This window comes from Pseudophryne corroboree, chromosome 2, assembly GCF_028390025.1.
Source record: "Pseudophryne corroboree isolate aPseCor3 chromosome 2, aPseCor3.hap2, whole genome shotgun sequence".
NCBI lineage: Eukaryota > Metazoa > Chordata > Amphibia > Anura > Myobatrachidae > Pseudophryne > Pseudophryne corroboree.
Window position 1 is genome coordinate 143427529 of NC_086445.1, and position 25237 is coordinate 143452765.

Below are 25237 nucleotides of genomic sequence, written 5' to 3' on the forward strand. Positions count from 1 at the left end.
GTGAACTACCGCACTGTACTGTGTCTGCTGCTAATATAGACTGGTTGATAAAGAGATAGTATACTCGTAACTAGTATGTATGTATAAAGAAGGGAAAAAAAACCACGGTTAGGTGGTATATACAATTATGGACGGGCTGCCGAGTGCCGACACAGAGGTAGCCACAGCCGTGAACTACCGCACTGTACTGTGTCTGCTGCTAATATAGACTGGTTGATAAAGAGATAGTATACTCGTAACTAGTATGTATGTATAAAGAAAGAAAAAAAAACCACGGTTAGGTGGTATATACAATTATGGACGGGCTGCCGAGTGCCGACACAGAGGTAGCCACAGCCGTGAACTACCGCACTGTACTGTGTCTGCTGCTAATATAGACTGGTTGATAAAGAGATAGTATACTCGTAACTAGTATGACTATAAAGAAAGAAAAAAAAACCACGGTTAGGTGGTATATACAATTATGGACGGGCTGCCGAGTGCCGACACAGAGGTAGCCACAGCCGTGAACTACCGCACTGTACTGTGTCTGCTGCTAATATATAGACTGGTTGATAAAGAGATAGTATACTCGTAACTAGTATGTATGTATAAAGAAAGAAAAAAAAACACGGTTAGGTGGTATATACAATTATGGACGGGCTGCCGAGTGCTGACACAGAGGTAGCCACAGCCGTGAACTACCGCACTGTACTGTGTCTGCTGCTAATATAGACTGGTTGATAAAGAGATAGTATACTCGTAACTAGTATGTATGTATAAAGAAAGAAAAAAAAACCACGGTTAGGTGGTATATACAATTATGGACGGGCTGCCGAGTGCCGACACAGAGGTAGCCACAGCCGTGAACTACCGCACTGTACTGTGTCTGCTGCTAATATATAGACTGGTTGATAAAGAGATAGTATACTCGTAACTAGTATGTATGTATAAAGAAAGAAAAAAAAACCACGGTTAGGTGGTATATACAATTATGGACGGGCTGCCGAGTGCCGACACAGAGGTAGCCACAGCCGTGAACTACCGCACTGTACTGTGTCTGCTGCTAATATATAGACTGGTTGATAAAGAGATAGTATACTCGTAACTAGTATGTATGTATAAAGAAAGAAAAAAAAACCACGGTTAGGTGGTATATACAATTATGGACGGGCTGCCGAGTGCCGACACAGAGGTAGCCACAGCCGTGAACTACCGCACTGTACTGTGTCTGCTGCTAATATATAGACTGGTTGATAAAGAGATAGTATACTCGTAACTAGTATGTATGTATAAAGAAAGAAAAAAAAACCACGGTTAGGTGGTATATACAATTATGGACGGGCTGCCGAGTGCCGACACAGAGGTAGCCACAGCCGTGAACTACCGCACTGTACTGTGTCTGCTGCTAATATATAGACTGGTTGATAAAGAGATAGTATACTCGTAACTAGTATGTATGTATAAAGAAAGAAAAAAAAACCACGGTTAGGTGGTATATACAATTATGGACGGGCTGCCGAGTGCCGACACAGAGGTAGCCACAGCCGTGAACTACCGCACTGTACTGTGTCTGCTGCTAATATATAGACTGGTTGATAAAGAGATAGTATACTCGTAACTAGTATGTATGTATAAAGAAAGAAAAAAAAACCACGGTTAGGTGGTATATACAATTATGGACGGGCTGCCGAGTGCCGACACAGAGGTAGCCACAGCCGTGAACTACCGCACTGTACTGTGTCTGCTGCTAATATAGACTGGTTGATAAAGAGATAGTATACTCGTAACTAGTATGTATGTATAAAGAAAGAAAAAAAAACCACGGTTAGGTGGTATATACAATTATGGACGGGCTGCCGAGTGCCGACACAGAGGTAGCCACAGCCGTGAACTACCGCACTGTACTGTGTCTGCTGCTAATATAGACTGGTTGATAAAGAGATAGTATACTCGTAACTAGTATGACTATAAAGAAAGAAAAAAAAACCACGGTTAGGTGGTATATACAATTATGGACGGGCTGCCGAGTGCCGACACAGAGGTAGCCACAGCCGTGAACTACCGCACTGTACTGTGTCTGCTGCTAATATAGACTGGTTGATAAAGAGATAGTATACTACTAATATTATATATACTGGTGGTCAGGTCACTGGTCACTAGTCACACTGGCAGTGGCACTCCTGCAGCAAAAGTGTGCACTGTTTAATTTTAATATAATATTATGTACTCCTGGCTCCTGCTATAACCTATAACTGGCACTGCAGTGCTCCCCAGTCTCCCCCACAATTATAAGCTGTGTGAGCTGAGCACAGTCAGATATATATATACATTGATGCAGCACACTGGGCTGAGCAGTGCACACAGATATGGTATGTGACTGAGTCACTGTGTGTATCGTTTTTTTCAGGCAGAGAACGGATATATTAAATAAAACAAACAACTGCACTGTCTGGTGGTCACTGTGGTCGTCAGTCACTAAACTCTGCACTCTCTTCTACAGTATCACAGCCTCAGGTCAATCTCTCTCTCTCTCTCTCAACCCTAATCTAAATGGAGAGGACGCCAGCCACGTCCTCTCCCTATCAATCTCAATGCACGTGTGAAAATGGCGGCGACGCGCGGCTCCTTATATAGAATCCGAGTCTCGCGATAGAATCCGAGCCTCGCGAGAATCCGACAGCGTCATGATGACGTTCGGGCGCGCTCGGGTTAACCAAGCAAGGCGGGAAGATCCGAGTCGCTCGGACCCGTGAAAAAAAACATGAAGTTCGGGCGGGTTCGGATTCAGAGAAACCGAACCCGCTCATCTCTAGTTGCTATGGGGCCCATTAGGTTCTGGCTAAGCCCCTGTGCACATTATATAGTTTACCACTGTTCACGGACATGTACATGTTTTTACACTATTTCTGCATGTAAAAGGGGATTATTACTTCATACGGAAAAACTACGTTTCTATTTATATTAGGTTTTTTTTAAGTCCTGTTTATGGTTATGTTTTATAATGTTTACTTATGAGATGATCACAGGTGAAGAAGAATTGTATCAAGCAGTGAAAAGAGTGGAGAAGGAGACCAGTGGAGAAGTTGCCCATGGCAACCAATCAGCACCTACTGAACCTATCATTTGATAGAATGTACATGACGAATGCTTCCTCACAGCTGATTGTTTGCTACAGACAACTGCTTCATTGGGGTAATGCACCACTCTTATTCCTGCATCATACAGTACATCAACCCCTTAATCATTTTTCATTTGAGATATTTAGAAGTTTCCTCAAAACAAATACACTGTTGGCTCACATATGGAGCTTTTCATTATGCTAAGTATCAGAGGTCCTTAATCCCTACATCCCCCCCTGATAATTATGCTTTCAAGTTCAACTCGCTGTGGGTACCAGAACAATTCATCATGGCTCCTATGTAGAGACAGCTAATAAATCACTGTCTCGGTGATTTGTGCTTGCACAATAGAGATGTCCCCAGGAACAAGGCACGGCGGCCATGTTCCCGGAGACCTGCCCATGCTGCCATATAGCTAGAGTCTTCTCAATGTCAGAGAGGAGGGGGCCTGCACATGGGCCCTCTCCTTTCTTAAAATGCATCTGTTCCTTCCAGTAGGTAAGGAGTGGGATCCAGGAACAAATACCATCTGGAATGTTCCTGCAGTCAAGCTCTGAATATGTTGTATTTTCAATGCTTGATGAATTTAGGTCCCCATATTAGAGTATAGGATAAGCGGGCCAGATCGGGACTGAAAGGTAAGCCGGTGATATCCGTGATATCTTCTTAATGAATGGCAGGGACACTTCATTTATGCTAAAGTAGGTGTAAATCATGAATAGACCCCATAGAAACAGTAAGAGTTTATAAGATTATTTCATTGTTTACTTTATTGTTGTGTTTAAGATTTAGGGCGGCATCCAATTAGCTGCGGTAATTTACCACGGCTAATTACCTCCCCCGGGCCTAATCAATTAGCCCCAAAGCCGGCAATTATTGTGGCAGACAGGCGAAACCAAATCCGCAGTATGCAGGCCTTTTTTTTTCACGATAGCGGCTGCGGAAAAAAAAAATAGGTCTGCAACTTTTTTCACGGATCCTATGTGTTTTTGCACGAAAATTAAGAATTTTTCAGGCGGAAAGAAAACAGGCTAAAAATAAAAAAATATAAGACATTGTTGTTAAAAAAATATAATTGCGAAAACTCCCTGTTTTTCACACCTCAAAAATATTTGTGTCTCATACCCCTTTCACATCGCACAAATAACCCGGTATCGACACGGCATATTGCCGTGTCGAAACGGGTCAGTGTGCGATGTGAAAGCTCCTTTGCTGAATGAGCGGGTCGCCTGACCCGGTAATTCAACCCGGTAAAAAAGAATGGTTATTATTACCGGGTTGAATACCGGGTCAGGTGCAGTGTGAATGGGAGCCGTTCCGATGCGACACGGCTCCCATTCACAGCATAGGAAGAGGCGGCGCAGGAGATGAGCTCATCTCCCAGCGCCGCCTCCACCCCCGCCCCTGCTGCTGCCGCGCCCCCCGCTGCTATGGCAACCGACCCGGTATATTGCCGGGTCGGAAAGCCAGCAAAGGAGCGCAAATGCCGGATCCCACCCGGTAAGGACACGTTTCTCTTACCGGGTGGGATCCGGCATTTGCGATCTAAAAGCAGCATCATTGAATACTATGGGGTAAATTTACTAGTTTTTTTTTTTTAAACTAGTGATGTTGCCCATAGCAACCAATCAGATTCTATCTATTATCTTCTAGAAGAAGCTATATAAATGTTAAGTAGAATATGATTGGCTGCTATGAGCAACATCACCAGTTCTAAAAAAAAAAACTCCCACCTTAGTAAATTAAATTTACCCCTATGTATTTGTTTCATTGTCATATTTGAGAATGGAACAGTAGCTCCACAGCCTATATCGATTTATATTCTAATAAATCATAATCTTTGCCAGTGGATTTACTATACTAGCACTATTATTGAAACAAGATAAAATCCAAGAATATTTGTAATAACCCCTTATTACTAATATTAGATGAGCGAAAAGGTTACAATGGGTCCCTTTAAACAAATGTATATTTTTTGGAAGACACTGTAAAGCCACAGTTATATAAGGGAAAAGGTGCAGCTAGTACTGCTTGTGATCAGACATATCATACAGTGTTAAGGTCAGTTTGTTTTACACAGACAAGTCTTAAATTGTTGAACAAATGATTGTTGTTTGTCCTCCTTATTCCTGGAGGGCATCTCACATTAACAAAGCCTCTCTCTGTCACTGATGTTCTCGGTCTCACCTCTAATATGAGATATTACTGTCACAGCATTTCTTAATTGTCGTCATAAACCTCCCACGTCAGATGCATCCACGCGCCACTCAAGCACACTTATCTTATAAAATAAAGACACAACAACTGTAATTGGCGTGAAAGGGGTCAGCTTTTATTTTCTGACTGAGAGGAAGGCCTATTAAATACTAAAACTAAAATGCAGACTTCCCTCTCTAACTAAGGTGGCGGGGAGAAGAACGGTTAAGCATGATAAACGTAACATGGGTGATCAACATTATAATACAGAAAAAGCAAGCAATAAAAACATATGTGTGAGGGAGCCTTCTGCCCCAGATGTTCCGGGATCGGCCTCCTGCCTCCATCCCGGACATTGAAAATCAAAAAATCCAAGGACAGGGGTCGACCTTCTGCCACTACCCCTGCCCACCAACAGTTGCAGGGACGGAGGTACGCTCCGCCCCTACGTGGTAAAAATTGGGCCACCGGCCCCGCCATCCACATATGTTTATACCAGTTATATGGACCCACTTGGTAAAGCGATGCCCGTAAACTAATTATAAAACTATAAAATTTACCTAAAAGTACACCCAAACTAACTAACCTTGAACTCATAATTAAAATTAAGTAACCGTTCAGAAACCGGCCACCAAAAGCCGACACAATGAACCTGACTGTAGAACAAAAAAATAAATAAAATAAAAACAAAACCAAGTCCCCGGGGCGGGAGGGCGGGTCACGAGAAGAGCTGAAAAGAGGGAGGAAGTACCATGTCAGCAGCCTATATGCATGACAGGCCAGCCCCTATCTACAATCCAGCCAATCAGCCTCCCGGACCTTCTCTCTACGTTCCTCCCACCACAAAATGTTAACCCCTTCCAAGCCAAAGTGATGCATTGAGAGGCGCTCCGCAAGCCCATACGGTGCGTTTACGCTGCTCGGTCACATTATGTTCCCTATGCAGTCTTTGGAAGGGTAAATGGAAAACACAAGGTGATTCAAAATGTAAAAAAATATATCTGTGGCCATTCATATTATAGGGGTAGATTTATCAATCTCGGTGAAGTGATAAAGTGGAAGGTGATGATAATGCTCCAGCCAGTCAGCTCCTAACTGTCATTTTTCAAACCCAGCCTGCAACATGGCAGTTAGGATCTGATTGGCTGGTCCTTTATCACCCTCCACTTTATCACTTTACTGAGCTTAATAAATCTGCCCCTCAATCTATGTTTGGGGGGGGGGGGGGGGGGGTCAGCATAGCTCTGCCAGTATACCGGGGGGGGGGGACACACACACAAGTGCAACACGGGTTAAATTCCCACTCACATAACAGGGATGTAACTAAGGGTCTGTGGGCGGGATGTGCTAATATACATTGCTGCCCATCGCCGCCCTGCACCACGATGCTGATTGCATATGTACTTACATATGCGATCAGCATTGCGGAGGACAGCTCTTCCAATAAGAGCTGTCCTCCGCAATGCGTAGCGGCAGCCTGACTTCCAGGATTCGCCCCCGGGAGTCAGTCTGCGCATGTGCAGGGCGACGGGGGTGGCCGCAAGGCACGCTGGGAGGGATCCAATGGGATCCCTCACACAGTGCCGTGGAAAGAAGCCCGTAGGCTTCTATGGGGTATCGCCAGCAAAAACTGGCGAACCCCCACCGTGGCGCTCACCTGCCGGCCAGGGGATAGTACATAAGGAAAATGCGGTAAACAGGCGGTTTTCTGCTTAGTACATCCCGCCCTGTGAGTGTTGCCCCATGGCACCTGCATTTGACTTGCAGGGTGCTGCAGCCAGTAGAGCCTCCTTCTTCCTGGTGTAAGTGGCCCAGCTCTTTAGGTGTGATATCATGATGTCATATGTTAAGGGGAAGGGGCCAACACAGGGAAAATCGCTCTGCTCCGGCACTGGATGCAGAGATGCATGGAAGCCCGAGAGCACATCTTGTGTTTTTTGCAGTGCACATGCCCGAGAGCATCTCCAGATGTGAGTAACTGGGTGTATGTGATGGGGCAGCTTCACATAGGGCTACTTATGAGAGGGCATGCTTACAGAAGTGCACGTGTCTCACATGCCTAATGGGAAATTCACCATTGTCTATACGGAAGTATAATCACAGTCGGCTTTTTTTCAGACAGATCCTTTGCACCAAGGATAGGTGTGGCACAAGCCATAACCCCAGAGAAATCTCCAACAACAACATACCTTATGGAGAGGGTTGGGTGTGCGTGACCGCCGGCAGCGGAATGCCATTGGGCAGGGGGGGCGCCATGATGCGGCCTCGGTTGCCACAGTTTCTATTCCCACTCTATGGGTGTAGTGGGAATAGTCCCTGCCAGTCGGCATGCCAACTGTTGGGATTCTCAGAGGGCGGGATGTAGGCCACATAACTACATCCCACTGGAGATACCGCTTTTCCTATTGAGATTAATGTGGGTGGTGATATTACCCAATTTATCAAGCTCCAAATGCTTATTTGTTCAGAACTTGCCCCGGTAGCCAGTGGCGTCTTCAGATGACATTAGCAAGCAGCTCCCACAGGGACAGCTCTAGGGAAAATGAGCTTTATCATCTGTATATATCATCTTTCAGCCAAGCATGCTCAGTAGTTTCCTACAGGAAAGAAGCCTTCTGAAGCAGAATTAAGCTAATACTGAAAGACTTTACAATGGATAAAGGGCCTGATAGAGAGGTGGGTGGTATTGCACAGCCGCTGTGTCTTTGTATGCAGCGACTGTGCTAAAATATGCAAGGCAATGGAAGGTGTCTGTCATAAGCCCCCGTACACACGGTGCGACTTGTTCTTACAATTTTGATTATATATCGCACCATGCTCTTGCGATGTCGATGGGCGTTCCTGCGGGATCGGCATCGTAAGGAAAAAAATACTGTGAAGGCAGCGTCGATATTGGCTAGATCAGAAGCTCATGCCTCCAGGCAGTTTCTAGCCGATATCGTCCATAAGCCGAAATCGCACCGTGTGTACGCACCATTAGAAAGATGCCTACTCCCGGCTTTTGTGATCTACTGCTGCATCCAAAGAACACAGCATCGGATCATCTATGTGAACATTGGTCATCAGAGAAATCAGGCCTGTGTTTGCACACTGCCGAAGGTCAGAATACACCGACCCCAGCATGCCTACAAAATGTGACTGACACGAGTTATGTAGAACTCTCCCCGTCGCTACAGAACTCTCCGGACTGCAGTCACCTGTTGTCTACAGAGGCGTTGCATCCGACAAAACAGGACCCAATCTGATCACATGCGCAGTTCTAAACACATGCACAGAACGGATCCTGCACATGGGCAGTTCAACAATCGTTGGAGATGTACATCTCTGAATTAGAACCCACAGTTCTTTGCCATGAAGCAAAATTTGTTATATATTGCAGTAAAATTGAAGTTAATAAATGCAATGTAATTCCTTATTAATCAGGGGGTACAAAACACCCACTAATAATAAATAATGCCTTTTGTGCTCATTTGAAATCACAATACAGAGCTCCTTCCTGTCACTAGATCCTGTGCAATTACAGCATTATTCTTTGTTATAGAGCACAGGTTCTCGAACTCAGTTCTCAGGACCCCACACGGTGCATGTTTTGCAGGTCTCCTCATAGAATCGCAAGTGACATAATTAGCTCCACCTGTGGACCTTTTAAAATGTGTCAGTGAGTAATTAATTCACCTGTGCACCTGCTGGGTTACCTGCAGAACATGCACTGTGTGGGGTCCTGAGGACCGAGTTTGAGAACCTGTGTTACAGAGCATAGGTCTGCAAACTCGGTCCTCATTTCCCCACACAGTTCATATTTTGCAGGTCTCCTCACAGAATCACAAGTGAAATAATTAACTCCACCTGTGGACCTTTTAAAATGTGTCTGTGAGTAATTAATACACCTGTGCACCTGCTGGGTTACCTGCAAAACATACACTGTTTGGGTTAATGAGGACCGAGTTTGCAGACCTTTGTTATGAGGAACATAGAAGAAGAAGGCGTGTAACTAGAAACTGCAGTGTTCTACGTTTACAGTGCAAATATTTATTGAGTCGTTCATATTTATTCACACAACAACCTGAGCGATTGCTAAAATCATCATTTCCACACAAGTTATTAAAAGTTTTAAGAAAGTTCAGTGTATAACGTTTAAATCACTGCAACAAGATCCTTGCTGTCCTATCATAGCTGTCGTTTCATCCGCTCTCAGTTCCCAGTGGTCAATCAGAGCCATGCTAATAGATCATATGACATAGCATACAACTCCTTAGACAAAACACAGAATGTATTTGTATGTAAGCACCAACATGAGGGATTATCTGTGCCTTTGAAGTCAGTGCAAAAAAATAGATCTTTTTTCCTGATCTAATGGTTTTCTTCCCCGCCTCCTGCCTCCAACTCTTACCTGGGGAAGGGAGGAGCTGTTTAGTAATCTTACACCTGCTGGAGTCCACACCTGTCTCTGCTAAACTTCCCAAACAAGTGCCTGAATAAGCATGAGAGTACAGGCAGCACGCCAGAAGCAATACATTTATTTTTGTACTTTTAGTTGCTGTAGATTATAGAAGGGACAATCCACCATGGCGCAGGATGACAGCAGCTTGTATGCCAGGACTAAGCTTTGGCTGAATCCGAATGACTATCAGCTGTCTAGACGCTGCAGCCTTCCTCCAGAGCTATTCTTAGGGGCTGATATTAAAGGGAAGATTCAGAAAAATATCAAAATACTGGATCCAATAAGGCGGACTAAAAAGAGACCTTCGATCATTCCAGGTAAGACCAGCATATGGTTGGATGAGTCTTCTGTCTGGATGCCGACTTGTCAGCTCATAGGGGTTAGATTGTACTGTAGATTGACAATAGGCATTAAGGGGCAGATGTACTAAACTTTCAAATGTGATAAAGTGGAAAGAGATAAACTAACAACCAATCAGCTCCTAACTATCATTTTTCAAGCACATGGTAGTTAGGAGCTGATTGGCTGGTACTTTATCTTTCTCTACTGTATCATTCTCCAAGTTTTAGTACATCTCGCCACTGTCACTTTATCAGTTCTATCATTGTGGTTGGGTTTCAGTTACACTGCTCTATAGGTAAATGTTGCTCAGTGCCATGTGGAGAAATCAGGCATCCCCCCCAGCATAAAATCTATACATATTGTATTGGAGGCATTTGGTATGCAGCTGTCAGGATCCGGCGCTCACCATACCGACGCCGGAATCCCGACAGCCAGCATACCAAAAACTATTCTCCCTCTTGGGGTGTTCACGACACCCCTGGAGGGAGAATAGGGGCTCTTTTACGCTCACCTCGCTGTTTACATGCCAGCAGTCGGAATCCCGGCATCGATATGCTGGGTGCCGGGATCCCAAGCGCTGGCATAACACACTACACGCATATTCTATACGTGCGCTGGATGCTACGCTGTACTTGGATTCTTCTGAACTGAAACAAAGGTTTTATAATTCTCTGTAATGGCCATTCGGTAATGTGGTCATGTATGAGCCTATACATAAAGATATATACAGTATGATGAATATGCTATATGATATGTTGCGGTCTTACAGTACCTGTAACCAGTGGTGCAACGCAGTGACGTGCTGTGAGGTGAGGCAGAGCCTTTCCTGTCATACTAACGTTTGTGCCAGAGTTTTGACTGTATAAAGTATATGAAAAATATAAAGAATGTTAGAAATATCTTCTCTGTATTATTCTAATCCTTTTTGGTGCCAAAACTCTGTAGTAAAAAGTCTATGGCAGGTGAGGCGACTATCTTATCCGCACATCTCTGATCAAAACTCACTAAATTTCCAGGAGTTTATATCTCTGCACCTGTGTATAGTGCCCAGATGTACTTCATACATCTGGGCACTATACATTGTCTTTGGTTCATATATTGCATGTAAATCTGGCTCTGGTGCTAGCCAGTGCTCCTGAGCTATTTATCTTACCGCACATCCCTGGTGCAACGGTAGATGGATCAGAGGGAAAGTAATGCAGACTTGTACTGAGTTTGTAATTTAAGCATGCCAGTCTCATTCACAGAGCAGAGGCAGACAGCTTTGCCTTAGTTATGTTTGTAGTAAATTGGCTACAATCTCATGAGTATAGGCAATGACCACTCAAGTATCTTAACCAGGAAGTGTAGGTTTATTGAACAGTAGTGCATGTACAGCCGTACTCATTGTAATGGTGGGTACACACTATGCAATACGCTCTATGAGCGATAGTGCATAGTTTTTTCCCTCCAGGGCCAGGCCGCTGACATAGTGCATACACACTGTGCAATATCGCACAGTGACATGACGTCATGCCACGGCCGGCCCAAACATGTAGCATCTGACAATATTGTCAGATTGAGCTGCATGTACAGGCGACAGCGGGGTTCGTTAATGACCCCCGGGAACGTGCATCGGCTGTCGCTGGCTGCATACACACTGGGTGATATTGCTCAGGAGTGTACCCTCCATTACTCAGATCTGGATTGGATGGATGCAGAGCATGTGGTTGAGAGATCCCCAGCCGGTGACTGATTCTGTCCGGGTAGTGGTTCAGGGGCTGGAACTGCGCAGTATATAGTGGGTATCGACGTGAGTCTCACTGAGCTAAAGGGAAGACAGCCGTTCTCCATCATGTCGCTTTCGCACAGTGGGAAGATAGTGCATCTGCACATGCACGGCCCCATCAGTGGCCATATTGGTAAGGGAATAAAGCATCCCTTGAGGAGCTATTTGTTTGTAGACTGCACAGTAGCGAACGCCACTGTGAGGTGAGAAGGGCACAGGGCTTGTCCCAGTGGAGGGGCTAGCCTACAGTAACTAGCCACACACTGTAGGGGCTGGAGCTGGGTGCAGGAGGTTGAGGGCCCTGGAGGCGGACGGAGAAGCCAGAAAGGGGATTGTCTCCGTCCAGATAATGCCTGTGGTAACCCTAGAAGACCGTCATGTGATGCAATACATTGACAGCAGCCTCTCAAATATTTGCAGGGTTGAGCTACCCCCTTACTCTCCCTGTTCTGACACTTATGGTGGGATGTAGTTAGATGTTGCTCAGTGCTATGTTGAAACATTACCGACTGCTAAATCCCACACCCCTCTAAATCCCGACAGTCGGCATGCCTACGACACCCATAGAGTGGGAATAGAACCTGTGGGGTGCGCAGCCACCGAGCCTGCAAGGAGCATATTGCGCTCGCACCCAACACTGTTGGGATCCTGCAACTGATATGCTGACCGCCGGGATAGCCACCGACTGTAACGCATACCCAGCCCTTATGATTGTATACTAATTTATCTATGGGGAGTGCACACCATTGTACCATACATGTATAATCTCCTGGAATATCCCGATGAGTTTACTCACACTCCCAGCAGTAGAACGGACTCTTGACACCACCTACTTCCCCAGCAAAATGGGCTTCCAATTACGCAATTCACAGTGAATAGTGTCGTCATAGCTCCGCTAGCAGGCGCATACTGAGGTGAGTTGCAGGTGATAATCTGTTCGTTACTCCGTTCCTGTGACCAACATATGAGCGAATAAATATAGTCGGAATCACTGAAGGGGAGGAGATAAGAGAGCAGAGCACTGGTGACTGTGTTAGTGAAGAACAAGAGGTAGGAGGGCCATGCTTATTAGATCTCACATACTAATGCTAGGTACACACCTAAACATTTATCTGTCCAATCTGGCTGGTTGGAGCAAAAATCTGGTAATGTACAGTATGGGAGCAAATGACAATTAACCCATACTTGCCTACTCTCCCGGAATGGCCGGGAGGCTCCCGAAAATCGGGTGACCCTCCTTTTAGTTCCAACCAGCCAGATTGGACAGATACATCTTTAGGGGTGAACTAAGAAGAATACATGGTGGAGGGGAGCAGTACTGATTTATAGGAGGGCTAATATGCTTAAAAAAAAAAGGACATGTTTGAAGCCTGGGAGACTGAGTCTGATGGGGCGAGGGAGTGAGTTCCGTAGAATGGGGGCACTGGCAGTAAAATGTATGTATTACATAAATCAAGAAGCAGATACAATAGTTGAGGGATATCTGGTCTTTAGTTCGACAGTCTATAGGTCAACATGGTCAAAAGGTTGACAGTGGTCAACACAGCATATGGATGACATGAGTTTTTCACAGTTTTTTTCATACTTTACCTTCCATGTGGGCTACGATTGGGAATAGTAACCCGTGCCGAGTGCAGCACCTTTCCCACACCATTGTGAGCGAAGCAGTGCACTATTTTGGGGGTTCATGTGCTGAAAGTTAAAAATTGACACCCCAAAAACCTAAAAAAACTCATGTTGACCTTTTCCTGTGTCAACAATTTTTATGTCAACATTTTGCTTGTGTCAGTCTTTTTAATGTCAACCTTGTGCAAGTCGACCAAGACACTTGACCTTTTTACTGTCGACCTAATGAGCCATACCCATTTGAGGATGCTGGACAATGGTGACGCGTTTTCAAGGATCAGTTCTATTATTATCCATATGGGTACTTCTGTGGTTTGGTGGGGTACAAACAAAACCAAGTATATTTCTTGAATGAGCACACCGCTGTCAATTTCCGTTACAAAACTGGTATTTTGTTTATTGCTTGTATCTCAATTTCTCTAACGTCCTAGTGGATGCTGGAAACTCCGTAAGGACCATGGGGAATAGCGGGCTCCGAAGGAGGCTGGGCACTCTAGAAAGATCTTAGACTACCTGGTGTGCACTGGCTCCTCCCACCATGACCCTCCTCCAAGCCTCTGTTAGATTTCGTGCCCGGCCGAGGTTGGATGCACACTAGGGGCTCTCCTGAGCTCTTAGAAAGTTATAGTCTTAGAATTTGTTCTTTTCAGTGAGACCTGCTGGCAACAGGCTCACTGCAGCGAGGGACTAAGGGGAGAAGAAGCGAACTCGCCTGCTTGCAGCCGGATTGGGCTTCTTAGGCTACTGGACACCATTAGCTCCAGAGGGATCGACCGCAGGCCCAGCCTTGATGTTCGGTCCCGGAGCCGCGCCGCCGTCCCCCTTACAGAGCCAGAAGCAAGAAGATGGTCCGGAAAATCGGCGGCATGAAGACTCAGTCTTCACCAAGGTAGCGCACAGCACTGCAGCTGTGCGCCATTGCTCCTCTCACACACTTCATACTCCGGTCACTGAGGGTGCAGGGCGCTGGGGGGGGGCGCCCTGAGGCAGCAATAAAAACACCTTGGCTGGCAAAAATACCTCAATATATAGCCCCAGGGGCTATATATGAGGTAAATACCCCTGCCAGAAGTCCATAAAAAACGGGAGAATAGGCCGCGAAAAAGGGGCGGAGCCTATCTCCTCAGCACACTGGCGCCATTTTCCCTCACAGCTCCGTTGGAGGGAAGCTCCCTGGCTCTCCCCTGCAGTCTACAAGGGTTAAAAAAAAGAGAGAGGGGGCACTAAATTTAGGCGCAGTATACATTATATATATATATAGATATAAAGCTATAGGGGACATAACTCAGTTAGTCCCTGCAGTATATAGCGCTCTGGTGTGTGCTGGCATACTCTCACTCTGTCCCCCCAAAGGGCTTTTGTGGGTCCTGTCCTCGTTTAGAGCATTCCCTGTGTGTCTGCGGTGTGTCGGTACGGCTGTGTCGACATGTTGAATGAGGAGGCTTATATGGTGACGGAACAGAGGCCGATATATGTGATGTCGCCCCCTGTGGGGCCGACACCAGAGTGGATAGAGAGGTAAAAGGTATTAACCGACAGTGTCAACTCCTTACATAAAAGGGTGGATGACGTAACAGCTGTGGGACAGCCGGCTTCGCAGCCCGCGCCTGCCCAGGCGTCTCAAAGGCCATCAGGGGCTCAAAAACACCCGCTCTCTCAGATGGCAGACACAGATGTCGACACGGAGTCTGACTCCAGTGTCGACAAGGTGGAGACATATACACAATCCAATCCGTGACTTGATCCCGGCAATAAAAAATGTGTTATACATTTCTGACTTTAACCTCTATAAATGGGTTTTAGGTTTGGGGAGAAAAAACAGGCAGTGTTTTGTTCCCCCATCAGATAAATAAATGAAGTGTGTGAAAAGCGTGGGTTCCCCCGTTAAGAAACTGGTAATTTAGAAAAAGTTACTGATGGCGTACCCTTTCCTGCCAGGAGGATAAGTTACGCTGGGAGATATCCCCTAGGGTGGATAAGGCGCTCACACGTTTGTCAAAAAAGGTGGCACTGCCGTCTTAGGATACGGCCACTTTAATAGGTACCTGTTGATAAAAAAAACAGGAGGCTATCCTGAAGTCTGTATTTACACACTCAGGTACTAGACTGAGACCTGCAGATAGTGCTGCTGCAGCGTGGTTGGTGACCCTGTCAAACAGGGATAATAGTTGGCAAACATAAAAACATATTAAAGACGTTGTCTTATATATGGGGGATGCACAGAGGGATATTTTGCCGGCTGGCATCCAAAATAAATGTAATGTCCATTCTGTCAGGAGGGTATTAGAGACCTGTCACTGGACAGGTGATGCTGACTTAAAAAGCGCATAGAGAGCATTATAAGAGTGAGGAATTATTTGGGGATGGTCTCTGGGACCTCGTATCCACAGCAACTGCTGGGAAGAAATAATTTTACCTCAGGTTTCCTCACAGAAAAAGGTACAGTCCTTTCGGCTTCAGAAAAGCAAGCGGGTCAAATGGCGTTTCCTTTCTGTACAGAGACAAGGGTAGAGGGAAAAAGCTGCACCAGTCAGCCTGTTCCCAGAATCAAGATTCTTCCCCCGCCTCCTGTGAGTACACACCATGACGCGGGTGCTCCACAGGTGTAGCCAGGTACGGTGGGGGGCCGCCTCAAAAATTTCAGCAATTAGTGGGCTCGCTCACAGGTGGATCCCTGTTTCTTCCAAGTAGTATTTCAGGGGTACAAGCTGGAATTAGAGATGTCTCCCCCCAGCCGTTTCCTAAAATATGCCTTGCTGACAACTCCCTCAAGCAGGGAGGCTGTGCTAGAGGCAATTAATAAGCGGTATTCCCAGCAGGTAATACTCAAGGTGCCCCTACTTCAACAAGGACGGGGTTACTATTCCACACGGGTTGGGGTACCGAAACCGCATGGTTCGGTGTGACCCATTTTATATTTAAAATCCTTGAACATAAAAAAATTCAAGTTCAAGATGGAATCGCTCAGGGCGGTTATTGCAAGCCTGGACGAGGGGGATTACATGGTATCCCGGGACATCAAGGATGCTTACCTGCATGTCCCCATTTACCATCCTCGCCAGGAGTACCTCAGATTTGTGGTACAGGATTACCATTACCAAGTCCAGACACTGCCGTTTGGACTGTACATGGCACCGAGGGTGTTTTATCAAGGTAATGGCCGAAATGATGATACTCCTTCACAAAAAAGGGAGTTGTAATTATCCCGTAATTGGACAATCTCGTTATAAGGGCGAGGTCCAAGGAGCAGTTGGTAGTCGGGGTAGCACTATTTTGGAAAGTGCTACAACAGCATAGGTGGATTCTAAACAGTCCAAAGTCACAGCTGGTTCCTATGACACGTCTACTGTTCCTGGGGATGGTTCTGGACATAAACCAGAAATAGTGTTTCTCCCGGAGGAGAAAGCCAAGGAGTTGTCATCTCTAGTCAGAGACCTCCTGAAACCAAAATAGGTAGCGGTGCATCATTGCACGCGAGTCCTGGGAAAAATGGTAGCTTCTTACGAAGCAATCCCATTAGGCAGGTTCCATACAAGAACTTTTCAGAGGGACCTGTTGGACAAGTGGTCCGGATCGCATCTTCCGATGCATAGGCTGATAACCCTGTCTCCAAGGACCAGGGTATCTCTACTGTGGTGGCTGCAGAGTGCCCATCTTCAAGAGGGCCGCAGGTTCGGCATACAGGACTAGGTCCTAGTGACCATGGATTCCAGCCTTTGAGGCTGGGGGGGCAGTCGCATAGGGAAGAAACTTCCAGGGACTTTGGTCAAGTCAGGTTATTTCCCTACACATAAATATTCTGGATCTGAGGGCCATTTACAATGCCCTGAGGCCAGCAAGGCCTCTGCTTCAAAACCAGCCGGTACTGATCCAATCAGACAACATCACGGCAGTCGCCCATGTAATCAACAGGGCGGCACAAAAAGCAGGATGGCGATGGCAGAAGCCACAAGGATTCTCCGATAGGCGGAAAATCATGTGTTAGCACTGTCAGCAGTGTTCATTCCTGGAGTGGACAACTGGGAAGCAGATCTTCTCAACAGACACGACCTCCACCCGGGAGAATGGGGACTTCCTCCAGAAGTCTTCCAATAGGATTGTACACCATTGGGAAAGGCCACAGGTGGACATGATGGCGTCCCGCCTTAACAAAAAGCTATAAAAGATATTGCTCCAGGTCAAGGGACCCTCAGGCGATAGCTATGGACGCTCTGGTAACACCGTGGGTGTACCAGTTGGTTTAGGTGTTCTCCCCTCTGCCTCTCATACCAAAGGTACTGAGAATAATAAGAAGGCGAGGAGTAAGAACGATACTCGTGGATGGCCAAGAAGAGCTTGGTACCCAGAACTTCAAGAATTTATATCAGAGGACCAATGGCCTCTGCCACTCAGTCAGGACCTGCGGCAGCAGGGGCCCTGTCTGTTCCAAGACTTACCGCGGCTGCGTTTGACGGCATGGCGGTTGAATGCCGGATCCTGAAGGAAAAGGGTATTCCGGAGGAAGTAATTCCTACGCTTACTAAAGCCAGGAAAGAGGTTACAGCAACTCATTATCACCGCATATGGCGAAAATATGTTGCATGGTGTGAGGCCGAAAGGGCCCCAACAGAGGAATTTCAACTAGGTCGATTTCTGCATTTCCTGCAAGCAGGAGTGACTATGGGCCTTAAATTGGGTTCCATTAAGGTACAGATCTCGGCTCTGTCGATTTTCTTTCAAAAAAGAACTAGCTTCAGTACCTGAAGTTCAGACATTTATAAAAGGAGTGCTGCATAGTCAGCCCCCGTTTTGTGCCTCCTGTGGCACCTTGGGATCTCAACGTGGTGTTGAGTTTTCTTAAAATCACTTTGGTTTGAACCACTAAAAACCGTGGATCTGAAATATCTCACATGGAAGGTGGTTATGTTATTGGCCTTGGCTTCTGCCAGGCGAGTATCAGAATTGGCGGCTTTGTCTTGTAAAAGCCCTTATTTGATTTTCCATATGGATAGGGCAGAATTGAGGACTCGTCCCCAGTTTCTCCCTAAGGTGGTGTCAGCGTTTCACCTGAACCAGCCTATTGTGGTGCCTGCGGCTACTAAGGATTTGGAGGACTCCAAGTTGCTAGACGTTGTCAGGGCCCTGAAAATATGTTTCCAGGACGGCTGGAGTCAGAAAATCTGACTCGCTGTTTATCCTATATGCACCCAACAAGCTGGGTGCTCCTGCTTCTAAGCAGACTATTGCTCGTTGGATTTGTAGTACAATTCAACTTGCACATACTGTGGCAGGCCTGCCACAGCCAAAATCTGTCAATGCCCATTCCACAAGGAAGGTGGGCTCATCTTGGGCGGCTGCCCGAGGGGTCTCGGCTTTACAACTTTGCCGAGCAGCTACTTGGTCAGGGGCAAACACGCTTGCAAAATTCTAAAAATTTGATACCCTGGCTGAGGAGGACCTGGAGTTCTCTCATTCGGTGCTGCAGAGTCATCCGCACTCTCCCGCCCGTTTGGGAGCTTTGGTATAATCCCCATGGTCCTTACGGAGTTCCCAGCATCCACTAGGACGTTAGAGAAAATAAGAATTTACTCACCGGTAATTCTATTTCTCGTAGTCCGTAGTGGATGCTGGGCGCCCATCCCAAGTGCGGTTTATCTGCATTACTTGTACATAGTTATTGTTAACTAAATCGGGTTATTGTTGAGCCATCTGTTGAGAGGCTCTATTGTTTCATACTGTTAACTGTGTTTCATATCACGAGTTGTACGGTGTGATTGGTGTGGCTGGTATTAGTCTTACCTGGGATTCAAAATCCTTCCTTATTGTGTACGCTCGTCCGGGCACAGTACCTAACTGAGGCTTGGAGGAGGAGGGTCATGGTGGGAGGAGCCAGTGCACACCAGGTAGTCTAAGATCTTTCTAGAGTGCCCAGCCTCCTTCGGAGCCCGCTATTCCCCATGGTCCTTACGGAGTTCCCAGCATCCACTACGGACTACGAGAAATAGAATTACCGGTGAGTAAATTCTTATTATTTCTGGAATGTAGTAAAAATAAATATGTAATAAGAAAATATGTTTGACATCAAATTGGCCTTGTTTGTACCAAAATCTCCTAATTAGTTTCCTTTCAGCCTTTTGGGTGTACATCTGGATGGAGAAGACCCTCCTCCTGAGTAGTACAGAAGATGTACAGTATTATTGCACTCATGTTTGTTACATATCTAATGGCTTTGTGGTGTTAGGAGTATGTAGTGCGGCACTACTGAGCTGCTCGTGTGTTTATGATGCATGAAAGGATTGTTCCGTCGTTCGCTTATAAGCACGCCGATGCTGTCAGACTTCGTGTTTCTGATATAGTGGCTCTGTGTTTTTCTGGTGCAAGCAATGGAACATGGCTCTTCCTAATTTCCTTTAGAGAGTTGTAACATTTATTTTGCAGAGAAAGCATATGGGGTTACAACCCCTGGGATCCATTATCCATGATTCACAGAGTTTAAATTCTTAATTAGTGATAATGTTATTTATAAAATTATCTACTAACCTTAATTTCTTTTGATCTAGACAGAAGAAATATCATTGCAGTGAATGGCGCACAATGGCTACAGGGTATATTTACTACAGTGTTTCCCAAACCCGGTCCTAATGGCCCACTCATAGTCCAGATATCCATGCATGAGCACAGGTGGTTTTATTATTACCTCAGTCAGTTTCATCTAACCACCTGTGCTTTAGCAGGGATATTCCTAATGTTTGTACTGTGAGAGAACCATGAGGACTGTGGGGGTGATTCAGATTTGATCGTAGGTGTGCTAAACTTTAGCACATCTACGATCAGTTACTCTGACAAGCGGGGGACGGCCAGCACATGGTGGCGATGCTTTTGCACCCGCTGAGTAGCTCCTTGCCTGCGCAGGCAGTGGGCTACTCGCCGCATCCCATGTCGCAGTGGCTGTGTGTGATGTCATGCAGCTGCCACGGCCCGCCCCCGCAACACAGGCGTGTCTGGACCGTGCCCCGCCAACGATGTTCTAAAGCCGTTGGCACGCCCCCTCCAGCCCTGCAACCACCTCTGCCTGTCAATCAGACAGAGACGTTCGCAGACCTGAGCGCACTCCACAAAAGGCTGCAGCGATCCAGTCTGAACTACCCCCTGTATTTGGGAAACACTGTACTTTGAGGGTGGCTTTGCAAGGCCACCAATGGTTAACCGTTCTGAATGGCGCGTTTTAAACAGCAAAAATATTGAATGCAAAACCAGGCATGTTTTGCATTTAATGATTTTAATGTTTTAAAATCCTATGGGCAAAACCGCTGTTTAGCAAATATATTCCTGAGTGTAATGTGAAAAAATTACGTTATCTTGTGTTTAATTGCAGAAAAACTGAGCGCCATGTAATGACTAAACTGCTATAAATTCCATTTTTAAATGATTTATGTACAAATAAAGAAAGAGGTTGACGACAGAACATGGCCCCTAAGGAAACAGACAAGTTTCCTTACGGGCCAAGTATGTCAGCAATACACAAACACCACGTTCACCTAATTTTTATTTTTTTGTGTTCACTTCTTTGGTATGCTTTTACAATTTTGCATGTTAAAGTATTTCAAAGATTTTGTAGTAGAGTTAATAAATCTTTAAAAAAAGAAAGTGTGAATGGAGATGGCGTAGTGGTAAGTATAACTATATATTGCAACACAGGATTTGAGGAACCAATTGGACACTTCATGGGATATGAGCTGAGCCTTATGTTACACAAAAGTTCCCCTAGTGGAACCTGATATGGGCCCTCATTCCGAGTTGTTCGCTCGCTAGCTACTTTTAGCAGCCGTGCAAACGCATAGTCGCCGCCCACGGGGGAGTGTATTTTTGCTTTGCAGGACTGCGAACGCCTGTGCAGCCGAGCGTCTGCAAACACATTTTGTGCAGAACAAGACCAGCCCTGTAGTTACTTATTCTGTGCGATAATTGCTGCGATGAATGACATGGTAATGACGTCAGATACCCGCCCGGCCATGCCTGCGTTTTTCCAAACACTCTGAGAAAACGGTCAGTTGCCACCCAGAAACTCCCATTTCCTGTCAATCTCCCTGCGTTCGCCAGTGCGACTGAAAGCGTCGCTAGAACCTGTGCAAAACCGCAATGCTCTTTGTACCTGTACGCAGCACGTGCGCATTGCAGTGCATGCAAAGTTTTTTTTTTTAAATGATCACTACGCAGCAAACAACGGCACCTAGCGATCATCTCGTAATGAGGGCCATTGAACAATGGAGTAGGAGTGGTAGGGTCACATGAATGGTCCTATCCCGATGAACACAATAATGGGCAAAGATACCCATGAAATGTGGAAGAGAAATGCTAAAGTAGACTATTTATCATACAATGAAAACAAACAAACAAAATAAGAGATGGCACTCTTTAAAAAAAATAAAAAGGCAAAGTCCTACTCAGGTTGGTGTTATGGAGCCACAGGTATGATCAAATGGGTGTGGATCATTAGATCAACAGTGTCTAGGTCGACAATGTTTAGGTCGACAGTCACTAGGTCGACAGGGTTGGAAGGTCAACATGTGCTAGGTCGACGTGTTTTTTTGTTTGTTTTTTGTGTTGTTTTCTTCGTAGAGTGACTGGGAACCCCAATTAGTGCACCGTGTCCCCTCGCATGGCTCGCTTTGCTCGCCGTGCTTTGGACAGATTACCGTTCCAATTGTAGTCCACGTGGATCATTAAGTATGAAAAAGTTCAAAAAAGAAAAAAAATGTGGAAAAACTCATGTTGACCTTTTGACCTGTCGACCTAGCACATGTCAACCTAGAAATCCTATCGACTTTCCAACCCTGTCGACCTATAGTTGTCGACCTAAACATTGTCGACCTAGACAGTGTCGATCTTCAGACCGGATCCCGATCAAATGTGCTGAGTAACCGGGTTCTCCCTGCACATGGCTCCTAAGCTTGAACCAAAAGTTCCCAAGGCAGGATGCCGGTATTCCGGTATAACTATATATTGGTGTAGGGTGTGCTGTTTACCCGCACCCATTATAGAAATGGCACTGCTTCTATACCAATATAGATTTGGAAAAGGCAGAATTCTTCTGGAAAGCTTCATTACAGCAAATTTAGTTTGTCACAAAAACATTATTTTATTTGCATGTTTGCTTGTATTAATCGCTAGAAGTTGCTACATTGTTTTTGCTGCCAAGAATAATACGAACATCATCCATAGAATAATACTGGCAAAATATTAGCTGCTGGCACACTGCTACCACAAAGTAATCACATTTAAATAAAGAATCTTGTAGACTTAAGGATAATTGTTATACTTTGCATGAAAAGATCTATAAAATACTATTTAAAAAAAAAAAATCAAACTATATAGGCCCAGATTTATGAAGCCTTGGAGAGTGATAAAGTACCAACCAATCAGCTCCTAACTGCCATTTTTTATACACAGCCTGTAACATGGCTGTTATGAGCTGATTGGTTGGTACTTTATCACTCTCCAAGGCTTGATAAATCTGTACCTATGATCTTTCCATGAAAAGACTTTTATACATAATGCCTGTGATTAAAGTATAAACATGTTACTTATAATACACTATAAATACATTCTCGGTGTAGTCTGTTTTTCAACAATGATCACTCACTAACTGCAGGTTCCACCCTTGCACTGCACTGGTCTTTCTGTAATAAAATGATTCATCAATTCTTCCAGTAAAAATAATTTTCTGGTGTAATAAAGTAAAATCGTCGCCAGCCAAGACCGTTTCTCTCTCCTTTTTGTTTCCCCTCTCCCATCCAGGCATTTTTGATGGTTTATAAAAAGATACAGCCTTCTAAAATAAGCAAAGGACTAAAATTGTTCATATTCTAGTGGATGTGGTCTGGGATATGTTGTGCCCAATGTATTTTTAGCATGTTCCTTCACTGGCACTTTTTTTTTTTTCCTGGTTTCTATTTGCAAGACGGTCAAAGAAATTTATATGTGCTGATTACGTTTTCATCTGGTGGAAAAGACCTTGTTTTTACATGGATCCGGTCTGTAGGTCGACCACTATTGGTCGACATGGTTTCTACGTCGACAGGGACTCTAGGTCGACATTGCTTCTGGCTCTGAAAGGGGGTGACGGCAGGCTGTGGGAGCGAGCATCCGAGAGTACCCGGCGTTCATCTCCCCTCAGGTGCGGAGGCATCCTGTCAGCAGCAGCAGAGCCCTGAAACTCATTAGAAGTGTGTCTAGACTAGAGATGAGCGGGTTCGGTTCCTCGGAATCCGAATCCCCCCGAACTTCACCCATTTTACACGTGTCCGAGGCAGACTCGGATCCTCCCGCCTTGCTCGGTTAACCCGAGCGCGCCCAAACGTCATCATCCCGCTGTCGGATTCTCGCGAGATTCGTATTCTATATAAGGAGCCGCACGTCGCCGACATTTTTCACTCGTGCATTGGAGATGATAGTGAGAGGACGTGGCTGGCGTTCTCTCAGTTTCTGTGTTCAGTGTGCTGCAAATATCTGTGCTCAGTGTGCTTTATTGTGGGGACTGGGGACCACCAGTATTATATAGTAGGAGGACAGTGCAGAGTTTTGCTCAGAGCTGGCCATAGCTATAGGCAAACTAGGCAATTGCCTAGGGCATTTGATATGCATAGGGGCATCTGCAGCTTCTGCTGATTAAAATGATATGCGGCATGCCTATATTCTGTATAGCATTTCATATGCAGATACAGCCACTGTCTCACACAGTATATAGGCATGCTGCATATCATTTTAATCAGCAGAATCTGCTTGTGCATCCTAGACACATAGCAATGCAAATAAGATGCATTTTCATAAAAAAAGGTGCCCGACGTTAGCATTGAGGCAAGATTTATGAGGACACATCTGTATCCAAGCAGAGGCAGAGGTCACAGTGTTAGTGGCAGTGTGAGTGCTGTGTGCATGTGAGTGGGTTGGTTGTGCAGTAGTGTTCGGAATATGTGTAAGGAGCATTATGTGTGTCATGTAAAAATGCATTAATAATGTGCAACATATGTGTAAGGGGCACTATGCGTGTCATTATGTGTATAAGGGCATTAATGTGTGGCATATGTGTAACAGGGTACTACTGTATGTGTGTCATTATGTGTATAGGGGCACTAATAATGTGCAGCAAATGTGTAGGGGGCACTATGTGTCATTATGTGTATAAGAGCATTAATAATGTGCGACATATATGTAAGGGACATTATGTGTAAAAGGGCATTAATAAAGGTTGTCATAATGTGTAAGGCACATTATGTTTATAAGGACATTAATAATGTGTAAGGGGCATTACTGTGTGGAATTATGTGTATAAATGCATTACTAATGTGTGGCATTATGTGTATGGGGTGCTCTACTATGTGGCGTTGCGTATAGAAAGGGCACTACTGTGTCATCTAATATGAATAAAGAGCAATAGGGTGTGGTGTAAAGTGAATAAGGAGCAATTCAGTGTGATGTAATGTGAATAAGGGGCTCTACTGTGAGGAGTAACGTTTATAAGGTAAAGTGATACTACTGTTGGATGTAATGTGAATTATGGACACTATCGCATGATCAAATGTGAATAAAGTTGCAGTACTGTGTGGCGTGATTGGAATTGGGGTTATTATTGTGTGGTCATGCCCCTTGCCAGCAAAAACACACCCTTTTTGGGCTGTGCGCCAAATGTGCGAACTGTTCCTATTTAAAATATAGGGGGTACAAACACCAAAATAAGGACTGCTATAGGTGAGGGGTGATGGTGCTGGGAAAGAGGTGCAACCA

The 25237-nt window shown here is 45.3% G+C and overlaps 1 protein-coding gene across 7 annotated transcripts in view; it reads left to right on the forward strand.

The window, feature by feature from the left end:
* FRY (FRY microtubule binding protein) overlaps nt 1-25237 on the forward strand; it is a 761330-nt gene that overhangs the window by 252450 nt on the left and 483643 nt on the right. For 3 of the 7 annotated variants that reach the window (XM_063951769.1, XM_063951770.1, XM_063951773.1), the window contains exon 1: nt 9689-10055. The exons of 2 other annotated variants lie outside the window; for them this stretch is intronic. In XM_063951769.1, the coding sequence (XP_063807839.1) occupies nt 9863-10055 (193 nt within the window). In that variant the 5' untranslated portion in view covers nt 9689-9862. Of the gene's footprint in view, nt 1-9686; nt 10056-25237 lie in introns of those variants that run through there. 2 more of the 7 variants (XR_010204858.1, XM_063951774.1) reach the window with 2 other exon arrangements.